The sequence below is a fragment of the Misgurnus anguillicaudatus genome, chromosome 1, assembly GCF_027580225.2.
Source record: "Misgurnus anguillicaudatus chromosome 1, ASM2758022v2, whole genome shotgun sequence".
NCBI lineage: Eukaryota > Metazoa > Chordata > Actinopteri > Cypriniformes > Cobitidae > Misgurnus > Misgurnus anguillicaudatus.
The window spans coordinates 30,356,331-30,369,113 of NC_073337.2; the positions used below are offsets into that span (position 1 = coordinate 30,356,331).

General features: G+C 38.7%; 1 protein-coding gene and 1 pseudogene across 2 annotated transcripts; both read left to right on the forward strand.

The window, feature by feature from the left end:
• LOC129431932 (uncharacterized) overlaps nucleotides 1-12,783 on the forward strand; it is a 496,207-nt pseudogene that overhangs the window by 411,558 nt on the left and 71,866 nt on the right.
• Nucleotides 135-12,505, forward strand: trim24 (tripartite motif containing 24). Of its 2 annotated transcripts, none has more exons than XM_073869530.1 (18): nucleotides 135-712; nucleotides 796-914; nucleotides 1,846-1,993; nucleotides 2,438-2,570; nucleotides 2,954-3,070; nucleotides 4,759-4,873; nucleotides 4,955-5,101; nucleotides 5,253-5,367; nucleotides 5,445-5,839; nucleotides 5,989-6,123; nucleotides 7,029-7,143; nucleotides 7,558-7,612; nucleotides 7,714-7,843; nucleotides 8,036-8,259; nucleotides 8,650-8,776; nucleotides 8,894-8,968; nucleotides 9,423-9,569; nucleotides 11,992-12,505. In XM_073869530.1, the coding sequence occupies exons 1-18, from the start codon at nucleotides 439-441 to the stop codon at nucleotides 12,331-12,333; spliced, it is 2,913 nt and encodes a 970-aa protein (XP_073725631.1). In that variant the 5' UTR covers nucleotides 135-438; the 3' UTR covers nucleotides 12,334-12,505. The 2 variants fall into 2 exon arrangements, with proteins under 2 accessions (XP_073725631.1, XP_055045986.2); XM_055190011.2 differs by having other exon boundaries at nucleotides 136-712; nucleotides 7,708-7,843.

A 12,783-nucleotide genomic window follows, 5' to 3' on the forward strand; every position in this document is an offset into this window, starting at 1 on the left:
ATTGAATGATACTCATATTCTGATACAATTGAAAGTAAAATCTGTTTCACTTCTAATATACGAATCGCGTTTGTCCTCTCTTGGCTCCCGTAGTAACGCGTCATAACAGAGAGTCTGTGACGTCATGCCGGGGCCTTTGACCATCGTCAACAAATGCATGAAGTGCAACCAGCCGCTGAATCTTAAAATAAAACACCATCAGCGACTTAAATGAACAAACTCTGTTGTTGCTTTTTGGTCAGAGTTAAAAGTCAATAAATCGTTTGCTATACCGCGGTTAAAAACCAAACGTCTGTTTATTTCGCGTACATATGTTCATCTGAATCTGTCATCAGCTCACTGCGCAGTGCATCGGTCTGAGGTAAACATTGGCGATTAATGTAAGATGTTTTTATACTCTATAGTCTCTGGGTTACTTTGGGCTTCCTGAAGTGAACGATGGGTGAAAACGCAGAGAAGAAGATCGAGGCAGTGGACGATCTGGTGATCATCGTGGAGAATGAAGCGGAGAGCAAACCGGTGCAGGAGGCTGATGCTGCCGATCAGAGTAATGTGAAAATGATGATGATGGGACTGATGGACGTGTGTCCCGTGTGTAAGCTCAGCTTCACGAGCCGAGAGCCCAAACTGCTGCCCTGCCTTCACTCCTTCTGTAAGAGATGTTTACCTGCTCACAACAGGACGGTCAGCACAGGCAGCCCTGCTAAACTATGTAAGTGTATTTCACAGGCAAAATGTTATAAAATGGTGACTAGTATGTTTTTGACACGTTGGTGTGTTCTCCTCTTTTATTAGTGAGCATGATCCGCTGTCCAGTTTGTCAGCAGGAGTGTATGGATGTTGAGGTCTTGGATAACTTCTTTGTCAAGGATTCAATGGAGGTGCCGAGCAGCACGATGGAGAAAAGCAGTCAGGTGTGTATTTATAGAAAGTCTGTGTTTACATGCATGCATTTATCCAAAGTGCTTTTCAGTGGGTTATGAAATCTACATGTAATTTATAAACTCACGACCTTTTAAGCTGCCATCTCATGAAAATACGTAGGGTTTGGAATTGAAAATGGGAAAAATAGACTGCTTACATAAACAAACAAGTATTGCTGTAATTGCATTTAAGTTTGAATAAAAAGACACAGACTTGCATCATTGTATTAAATATCGAAAGAAATGTTTGGTTAAGGATAAATGTTCCCTTTATAGGATAATATCTGGTACAGTTGAAACCAACCACAGCGTGTACCGTAAGAGACTTAAAGGGATACTTCACCGATTTAGCATTCAGCTTTGTATCTGTAGAAACCCGACAGTATTACTGAATGACCATGTTTCCCTCCCTCATTTCCCCCTGAGAGGAGAGATATCTGCATTTTGGTTCTGCAGGAAAGTCCTCCAATGATGCAAAAATCGTCATATTGCATCGTCGGAGGACTTTTTTGCAGAGCCAAAATGCAGATGTCTCTCCTCTCAGGGGGAAATGAGGGAGGGAAACATGGTCATTCAGTAATACTGCCGGGTTTCTACAGATACAAAGCTGAATGCTAAATCGGTGAAGTATCCCTTTAAGCCCTTTACAGTGGAAATTAGTAAAAATGTGAATATTTGGTTAGCATGTTGATTTACGGTGTGTGCCCCTAAATTTTCCGGTTGCGCCCCTAAAATTTTCAGTTGGGGGCTACTGTGGTCCTAGTGAAAAAAAGTTAGTCTGGAGCCCTGCATACATTTTATTTGGGTGCGGGCGCTAAGGGATGCACCATACATAAGGGGGGCCGCACCACAGAAAGTTTGAGAACCACTGTTGTAGATGTCTGGAGTATCATGTGGCTCTGTTTTGATGATTTTGTTTCAGCTGTGCATGAGTTGTGATGATAACACGGAGGCGAGCGGCTTCTGTGTCGAATGTGTGGAGTTTTTGTGCGTCACCTGCATCGATGCCCATCAGCGTGTCAAGTTCACCAGAGACCACACGGTCCGACAAATTACAGAAATGTCCTCAGGTTTGTAAATGCTTGTAAATCAATACCAGTACAGAATAAATATACTGAAGTATACAAGTGTACTCAAAAGTGTTTGTACAACTTAAAATTATGAAATGCCTTTGCATCAGTTTTAATGTTATATATAATAAGCAAGTCACCTGTACCCCTTTGCTCCCTGGGCGCTGTGATAGCTGCCCACTGCTCCGGGTGTGTGCTCATTACTTACTGGAATGGGTTAAATGCAGAGGTCACAATTTGAGTATGCGTTCCATACTTGACAAACATCCCACTTCCACATTTTCACTTTCCCAAACCATTTTTAATTGTTTTTTTTTTAAATCAAACATTGTAACTATCCATGTTATCCACTTTTTGGATTAAGCAAGTAAACATCTGCATTTATTACGTTTCACAGATTTAAGTTTCCGGTTCATTACATATTTCCTGTTTTTTTGTTGTCAGAGGCGATGGGTGCTTCCACACAGAAGCCAGTATTCTGTGATGTTCACAAGCAAGAGCCTTTAAAGCTGTTCTGTGAAACTTGTGATCGTCTTACGTGCAGAGACTGTCAGCTTCAAAAACACAAAGACCACAAGTATGACCTACATTTATCATGTTTACCATGCTCATTTGATAATGTAGATTGCTTTATGTAAATATAATGTTGAAGTTCATAGATGTAACACATATGGGCAGTTTCCTGTACAGGCCTTAGATTAACCCAAGCCAAAGTTATATTAGGACATTTAAGTAGTTTTTACACACATACCATACAAATAACTATACTGGCTTGCATCATGAGACAAGACAATAGCACTGATATATTTTAATATTTATCAGCACGATATTACGACAGCTCAAACAAGCATTTTAGTCTTAGGAAAAATGCCCAATAGAGTTAAACGTAAATGTAAAAAATATCACTGACATCATCAGGACCAGGTATGAATGCTTCTAACAGAGGTTTTTACAATACAGCTACCAGTTTCTAGAGGATGCGTATAAAAACCACAAGGAACACTTGGAAAGTATGACCTACCAGCTTCAAGAAAAGAAGAAAGCTATAGAGGATGTAACCGCAACTATTAATAACGGGTAAATATGTTTATATTTTTTTTATTGAATGCTTAAGACATCTAACACCAGCTGCTCCCAACAAGCTGGATGGCGCCTTGCATGGCTGACACCGCCGTCGGTGTATGAAAGAGTGAGTGAATGGGTGAAAGTGAGCAATATGTAAAGTGCTTTGGATGGCCATTGATCTATGAAAGCGCTATATACATGCAGTCCATTTATAACAGGGAATTTAACAAACAGTGATTTTCAGAAATTAATTAAAACATGAATCATAAAAAGTCGTCCCAGAATTTTTTTTTTTTTTAGAAAAGTCCTCTTAAGTGCACAAAAGTGAATTAGATGACGGCGCACGTACATCGAGGTTTAGTCGTCGAGCTGCAAAAGTGTTTCCACGGTTTAAAGCGGTTTATTGAATATTATTTTTATATATTAGGATATTGACTGAATGTTTTAGCCTTTACCTTTATTCAGAAAGGACAATGAAGAGTGACTGGAGACTTTTTTTAGAAGTGAAGATTGTGGCCAAAAAACTTGCATGCACTTACAGGGTTTTGAATCTCTGGGGTGTACACACCAAATGCTAATTCAACGATCTGCGCGAGTAGATTACATACAAATTCAATGTAAAGACACAAATAGACCTGAACTTGTGTGATGCGGATGACGCAAATTGCGCAGTATGATTGCCGTGCTATTCACCTTAAATGCATTTTTGCGCAAGTTGAAAATATTCAGCTTAAAGAGCCAGTAAGATGACAATTTTAAGCGTCCTATCACTGTTTTTAAGTCCCAGACAACAGGTTTTTAAATGCATGCAAGGTCAAAAAACACAAATTTTTCAGAGATCCCCAAACGATTCAACGATTCAAGCCGCTCAACGACTCAGTCTGCCTAAACACCACCTTTCAGTAGCCTACTCTGCTCTGATTGGTCAACTGACGGAGTCATTTTACACTCATTTAAGCATTTATGTAAGCTAACCGGGTCATAGCAAAACTGTAAATGAGCATGCGTTAGCCGCTTGCTAACGTGACTCTCTGACATTTATATTAAGAGATTAAACCATGACATCATTCATCATTAATCCAAGCAATAAAAACGATGATAGAAACTAACATTTTACACTCATTTAAGCATTTATGTAAGCTAACTGGGTCATAGTAAAACTGTAAGTGAGCATGCGTTAGCTGCTTGCTAACATGACTCTCTGACAGTATATCAAGAGTTTAAAAAACAACATCATTCATTATTAGTAAAGGTTTTATAAACGACGACAGACATTAACATTTTTACAATCATTTAAGCAAGTATGTAGCTATAATCATACTTACAGGTTGTGGTTAGGAGATGCATGTTGTTCAAAATAAAGTGGGTACTGAACCATCTTTCATTGACAATTGTCTTGTAAATTCCTCAGTGAAAAAATAATTTTAACCACTGATTCTTCATAGCAAACGTTTAGTAAATCCCTCCGTGAAAAAGTAATTTTAACCACAGATTCTTCATATATCTTCATCCTTTGGTAGTGAAACAACACAAACTGAAAACACAGCGTGATATGATGTTTACACACTAACTAGCTGTGGGCAGGTCATAGTTTTTGTTTCTCCTGCGAGATGCTTCACGTTTGGTGTGTACGCAGCATTACATCCATATGTTTATTTTTTAAACTAATAGCCGTATTATATTTTTTCTACTATTACCAGTCTCGTGCAAATGGATGAAAATCGCAATGCTGTAGCTACTGAGATCAGAAAGTCCATTAGCAATCTCATAATGGAGATCAACAAGAAGGGGAAAATATTAATCAATCAACTTGAGGTACTGTTGAGTATTTCATCATCTTTTATCTGTTGTTATGCACGATGTAGTGTTATAAATAAATATTTTTTTTTTTATAAGGCGATCACAAAAGACCACGAAACGCTTTTAAAAAAGCAACAGCAGGATGTGATGTCACTCTCCACTCATCTTGATCATGTGATCAACTTTACGAAATGGGCCACGGCCAGTAACAGCGGGACAGCTCTTCTGTACTGTAAACGACTGGTAAGTGATCATCAACACAGGAAAACATCAATTGCTCAAAATCTTGTTTCGTCATAGGTCAGCTGAAATATTCATGATAATATTTAATGATGTAATAACTGTAACAAGCCATATGCCATTGGTAGGCTGACGTGTAACTTCCTCTTTCCAGATCACATGTCAAATCCAGTACCTCATGCGGGCGAAATGCAACATCTCGTACGTTCCCCAGAGCTCAGTTCGTTTCCACTGCCGATCTTCCTTTTGGGCTTCGAATATGGACCTTGGTAAGAGGTTTACGATTACTCTCCAGTATCAGTACAGTTCGAAACACAGATCATCAACACTTTTTTTTTTGTCTCAGGTTCCCTAGTTGTGGAGAAATCTCCGGTCCGTCATCCGAACGTTCCGCATCCAGGCGCTCCACAGCAGATGTCTTTCCAGCAGATGAACCCAATCCCCAGACCTGAGAATTTTCCGTCAGGTTTCCCGAGCTCGCAGCCTCAGCAGCAGAGACAGAGCACGCTGGCCCAGCTTCAGATGCAGGTGGAAAAACTCACGCAGCACACCGCCCGCCATCAACAACCCAATCAATGGCCGTGGTACCACAGCATGCGCTTACCCGGTCCTCCTCCACCTAGACCCATGCAGGGTGGGTCACCGTCTCAGACTTTACCCAGCATGGCTCAACAACAAGGGCGGCGTTATAACGCGAGGAGTCCTCCGCCGGTGCTTCAGAACTCGGCCCTGCCTCCACAGGTGAAGATGATTCAATATAAGACCAAGTGTGTCCAAATATGATATGATAAATTGGGAGTATTTCTAAAATCAAGATGTTGATAAATTATTTTATGTAAATGTGGGTTTTTCTAAAAAGAAACAATTGTGTAATTCCTTTCTTCCTTTAGACCATGAGGGGTGTAATGAACAACCCTATGTACCCCCCTAAACCACTGGAGGGTATCCCAAGGCCGGCTCGCTATCCGCACAATGCTGCATACTCCAGCGGTGGAATGCTTTCCTCTTCACATGCACTCCATCAGGTAAGGGTGTACTCGCACTAGGCCTGGGATGATTAATCGTGCGATATGCTTGCTATGCTTCTCAATTAATTACGTTGAAATGCCACTACATCCAAAACCCAGAGGGCGCTCTCGTTCAGAAACTCTATTTGCGCCGCAGAAGAAGAACCATTTACACACACATCTTCACGAAATGCCTATAAGCATATTTATATCGCTGTTCTTCAAACCTTATTAGGTATTTTCATGATAATCATTATAAATATTCTTTATTATGTTTGACGAGTGTTGCTTTTTCAAATGCATGTTATAAACGACTCAAACTTACAGTGATTTTAGATTGATAAGGACTTGACTTCCTACTGATCAAAGAGCCAAAGAGCTGTGCATAATATCACCTTTGCGATTCAGAATCGATATCAGGCATTATTAGATTAGCCCTAATTTACACTAAGCACAGTTGCCTTGAACTGCGCCCGAGCTTGATTGCATTTTGCTCCCAAGCCCACATCTGCAAGCGGGACCTGGTGCGATTAACCAACCATGCCTGGCATGGTCAAGAGCAATCATGGTGGTTCAGATTGGATAGTTTATGTCAAGCATAATTTACATCAGCTGCAATGCAAAAAACAATTGATCTCATTCAGGCATTTCATGCCTGTAGATATGTGGCGCTCTATGAGTTTCACTAGTAATGTTCTTAACCACCACGCCACGCATGCTCACAAATGCATGAGGCGTAAATATGAGTGACATGTGTTTTTGACTCATTTGGTCTCATTAAATCTCATTATTCAGAGTATCACTTGACTAATCTGATCAGAGAATTGGAAATAACTGTATAGTTAAAGTCTGTATAAGTTTGTGTATATGCCATTAATTGTGTCCACCAAATATGCTAAATGTGTCCTTTCTTTTTTTTTAAGCCAAATGTTCCAGTAACATCATATCTGAACAGGAGGTGTGAACCCAGTGCACTAATGCAGACTCAAAGACCCAGTTATTCAACCAGTCAACTTTCCACGCCTCCTGACCGAGCAGGTATGCAAACATATATTTGCTTAGATTTACTGATATAATGCAATTCATCATCATCATGCAAGAGACAAAAAAGACATGATAATAGAAATGACAAAAAAAAAAGAACTACAAACAGACTTATTTATAATCTTTAGGTTAATAGTTTCTGCACATCAAAACAACACAAATTAAATGTGTGTCACAATTTATGAATATAATCTTACACGCACAGATATCCATCATATTATACTAATTATTTTATCTTCTAAGTTACAGAATACATTATATTACAACTTTAACACTGTACAAATTGAGTAAATGCATAAAAAAATTCATTGTGTGCGTTAATGCAACACATTTTATTGTTGAAGAAATATTGAAAACAATTGAACTGGCATTTCTTTAAGCATTTTCTTGATTTTCTTTAACTTTTAGCACAAGCAAGGCAGTTTTCTCAAATGCCTGTAACCTCATCACAACCAAAGAACAGGTATATAATTTCTTCTGTTCACCAGGCATCTTGCGTTTTTGTATGTGTTCATCTCAAAATAATGTTGTGTCTTTTCTTGTGCGCTGCACTTTAAGTTCCAGTACCTGGAAACGTGTGGAGGCCCCTCGGAGTGGCCAATCAAATCCGTCCAATAAAAGAAGGCGCAGGTCGTCTCCAGGGCCGGTCATCGTCATCAAAGATGAACCAGAGGATGATGATGAAGTTCGTTTTGTAAGCATTTACTCATTCTCACTGGATACAAGACCAAAGTCCTACATGTTAAATACTCAGAATATGTTCACTTATGTTTCTACTTTTTTCCACAACTGATGAAGCCAAATAAAAATCTTTGATCAGTGTGGGGAACTAATGCTGAATACTTACATTTAAAAATATATACTTGTGTCCATTGCTGTACTTCAGGTAAAGACTAGTGCTAAAGCCAATCTTCCAGATAGCACCGGGGTTCAGTCCCAGACCCCACAGCAGGGCGAGCAGCAGTCAGAGAAGACCCCAGAAATAGATGAAGACCCCAATGAGGACTGGTGTGCTGTGTGCCAAAATGGAGGGGAACTGCTGTGTTGTGACAAATGTCCTAAAGTCTTCCATCTTACCTGTCATATCCCTACCCTGACCGCATCACCAAGGTACATATAAGTCATACTTTAAAGATTGAAGATTTGGGAAACAGAAAAAAGGCTTTTTAACAGTGGCAGATCTACCATGATCATTTCACAATAAAGTAAAGATATTATTTGAACAAGGCGTAGGGCTGGGTAGTTATGATGTTAAATATTGTGCCGCTACACTTTGGACATTAATTCTATAATTGGTTAAGCTTTTTTTAATTTGTAATGTTTTTATTATTTATTTTACTGTTTGAAGTGTTCAATATGTGAAGCTGTTTCTATACAAATCATATGTACATGATATATACTGTTTCTCTTAAAGTTTACCTATACTGTAATATGTTTTTGGTTATACCTACATCTTCACACATTAGTATCTATTTATCTGTTGTTTGTGTATATCTGCAGTGATGAATGGTACTGTACGTTCTGCCGTGACCTTACCTCACCTGAAATGGAGTATCACAGTGTCAGCAGTTCAAACAATGTAAAGCAGGATCCAGATTCAGAGGCGTTCACGCCTGTGGATAGACGAGTATGAAGAACATCTTGCCAAATTTGAAGCACTAAGATTGCATTACTTTAAGTTTTGAAGAGTTTTGTCAGTTCTGTTACATTAATGTTTATTTCATGCATTTTTATGTTCATTCAGAAATGTGAGCGACTGCTGCTGCGTCTTTACTGCAATGAGCTCAGCATGGATTTCCAGGAGCCGGTCACTCCAGCGGTAAGATGATCCATCTCACACAGCATTCCAGATTAAATTAATTAATTGATTCCCATTGGAAAACTACAGAAATCATGCAAATTTAATAGTTAAAATCAATCAATAAGTGCTCTGTTCCAAAACCTAACATGTTACCTACCTAGAAAGCACATTTGGGAATCCTGGGCATGCACCTGACATTAAGTCCTTATGCTGCCAGAATTTATGTGAAGAGCTGTTATCAAACAACTTGTATCACAATGACTGTCATTATCATTCATATTTTTGTGCAATGTATTTTTATGCACTGTTAGATAAGTCACTTGTGTGGTTCATGCAGGTAAGGATTTGTACAAATTAATCGTATACTGTATGAGATTACGTTTCATAGAAGGCAGCTAATAATGTATACAGTAGACAGCAATACTGGATTGTTTTTTTTTGCACTAACTCTGTTTTACTTTTTAAATTGCAGTCAATGCCGGAGTACAGTGAGATAATAAAGACACCGATGGACCTTTCTGTGATCAGAAGTCGGTTGGAGAAGATGCATTATAAGAGCACTGATGACTTTGTTGCAGATGTCAGGCTGATTTTCAAAAACTGTGCAACTTTTCACAAGGTACAATGACTTTTATTGGGTTGATAACAGTTATTAATAACTAGAAATTCATTTTAAAGATCTTGCTTTTTTATTCAGCATCCTAATTTTGCACGCACAGAAACCTTGCAAAGTGAGTCCGATGCTTTTTAAGTTTGTGGTTAAAAAATTTGCAAAACAATACAAATTGAGTCTTTATAAAGTTAGCAGTTTCACTATAAATTGATAAATGACATCAGCAACAAGCTTAGATAACTTGAGCACACTATTGTATAATCTTTCGTACACATTTTGCTTTGAAATCAGTACCTTCATCCTGTTTTCCAAGCTGATCTGCAATCACCTGCCACAATCTGTTTTTGTTGATGAATCTGTGCTGCGAGACAAACTGAGTCAACTTGTCAGACGGCATTCTGGATTTTGGAGTTTGTATGTAGGATGGCTCTGAATTGTCAAAACACCTCTCAAAATACTTGCTACAGATGGGAAAAATGCAGGAAATAGATTTTTTTATTGACAGACGAAAGTTTCAGAGCAATGTATAAACGTGATTGACAAAAAGTGAGGTCGTTTTTTTGTGCGCAGAAATATCGTAGGAGAATTTTGGACTCTTTACAAGTAATTTTAACTACTTATCTTGACTAGAGATGAGTTGTTATAACTTCAATTAATAAGTTGTAGTAATTAATTTCTTATCAAGATAAATAATAGTTAGTTATAATGACTTATAAATTCAAGTTGATTAAGCCTAAACATTTAAGGCAGCAAAAATTTTTTTACAGTGTGGCATACGTGGTCCACTTAGATCTGAAAACTTAAGGACCCGAGCAAGTTTGGGTCTAAAAGTTTCACTAAAAGTGCCTCGGACACGGGTCCGGTATAGTAATAGCGACCTCAGGTCTTGAGTAATTTAAAATGAATGTGTTTTTGCCAAACAGACCCGAGACACCCAAACTATCTTGCGTGTGTACCATAAGTCCAATCTGTTTGTCAAGAGTGCATGTCACATCGTATGGCTGGTGTTAGGTTATTTTTCGTTGAGACAGACCTGTCAATCAATTTTGAATACACATTTTAACGGTTACCTTGGTGTTGTCGTGAGATAACAAATGAAAATAAATGGAGCAAGATAGCCACCAGGGTTTCTTTTCATCTGACGTCAATGCAGTTTACATTTGGGTCCAGTCGGGTTAAAAAAAGTCCACTTGTTCGGGTTGGACTCAAGTCAGATTTTCTCTGGCTTGCATTTGGTCTTTCTTTGAAAAAAAAATATTTATGCATGTCGAGTTTAGGTCAAAAGTGATTTGTGTCATTTTTGGTTGGGAACATTTCTTTGGACCCAAGAAGACCTCTAGTGTGGCATGATTAAATTTGTGAAGAAAGTCATAACATTATTAGCCTGGCTAACACCAGACCAGTCTCATAGAGAATTTTTCATATTTGACCAGGCTCCAGACTAACTTTTTTCACTAGAAAATTTTAGGGGCACAACCAGAAAATTTAGGGGCACACACTGTAAATCAACATGCTAACCAAATATATTTAATGATAGATGCAGGAAGTACAATGTGTGGTTTCAAATTCAGTGTCACATCACAAAAAAAGTCAAATTTACTGGTCGCACATGTGTGACTGGATGTAAAATTCAGTGGCACACTCTCAAATTTTGGTGGCAGTCTGGAGCCCTGTTTTAGGCGTGGTTTACAAATGCCCGGAGCCATTTATTGGGCACTACGAATGTCTATCAAATGCGTCTATACGTAGCTCACAGCCAATCGGTGTGTCGCATAGACGTCGTCATCGTCTTGCTGCCCCCTCGTTGTTCTGTGATTGGTTCCCTATGCCATTTATTGGGTGCAACGAATTTCTAGTAAATGCGTCTGTACGTAGCTTATAGCCAATCGGTGTGTCGCTTAGACGTCGTCATCGTCTTGCTGCCTCCTCCCCGTTCTGTGATTGGTTCCCTATTTCAGGTGAAAATTTGGCCCATGGTTTCCATGCTAGACTTGCAGCGTGAATACATTTGCCCGCAAGGCAGTATGGGGAAACCCAGGCTATAACATTATGAGAACAAATGCTTACCATTATGACATAGTAGTATTATTTAAAGAAGTAGTAATGAGTATGAAGTAGTAACATTCCAAAAATAAAGTTTATGTTATTGCCAAACAATAATAAATGGATCCTTCTGCATGAGAGCAAAAAAACGTCCTTGTCCTTTTATGCAGGGCTAAATATTACTTTATTGGTCATATGTAACTTAATTAATTGATTCATTTACAAGCAACAAAATTAAAATTTGCTTTAATTTTTGGTCAGTTGAGCATCCTTGTAAACATTTAACATGTTTAAAAAAAATCAAAACACCTCTGATATTTTATATATACTTTAAGCTGCAGCACATGAGTGTAATACTGATGTTGGATATTTATGGTATTTTTAGGAAGATACTGAGATGGCCAGTGTGGGTACTAATCTCGAGAGTTTCTTTGAGGAACAGTTGAAACTGCTCTATCCAGACCGGACATTTTCTGTCCCTGACGTAAAGGAGGAAGGTGCAGCTTCTGTGGCTCCTGTCGAAACTTCAAGTCCGTCATCAAAGACTCCTCAGGACACTTCCCAAACAGCTGAGACTGTGGAACCATCCAGTGAGGATATCCCTCAGGAGGAAATGTCTACTAAAAATACTGAGGGAAAACCAGAGACCTTGTTAAACTCACCTGCAGGCCTCAGTCCTGTAAATACTGATACAGACAGTAAAGTGACTCAGGTGCCTGAAGGCTGATCAAACTCCAGGATCATCCCCTAAAGACTTGACATGTGAACTCTTTAGATTATGACTCATATGCAATAAGTATTGTGTATTAAATTGTTTTAGGCATTTGGAGAAAGGCAGTGCAAACCAGTAACAATGTAATGTGTAATATAGGCACAATAAATTACTATGTAAAAAAGTGTTTGCATTGTGATCAACATAAAAACGACATAAAACAACATACTGGGTTGTGTTATAGATGCCACACTGGCAACTTAAATGGAGATGCCCTAATGACACCACAATGCATCCTACTTACTTACATCCTACAAAATAAAGTTATACATTTTATAAATATTTTACAGAGATCTCAATCCAGATATAGGATATGGGCCACTTTAGGCAGTGATGCGGCACTGCTGGCTTTCTTTGGGTAAACCACATGTGCACAGTAATATTAAAACATATCTGGGCCATCAC

What these genes read in the sequence shown, in the direction of transcription:
- trim24 (XM_055190011.2), top strand. Translation starts at nt 439, where the DNA reads ATGGGTGAAAACGCAGAGAAGAAGATCGAGGCAGTGGACGATCTGGTG. An exon ending in ACCCTGACCGCATCACCAAG is followed by an intron (nt 8,260 to 8,649) that starts GTACATATAAGT and finishes GTATATCTGCAG; the next exon opens with TGATGAATGGTACTGTACGT. An exon ending in AGGAGCCGGTCACTCCAGCG is followed by an intron (nt 8,969 to 9,422) that starts GTAAGATGATCC and finishes TTTAAATTGCAG; the next exon opens with TCAATGCCGGAGTACAGTGA.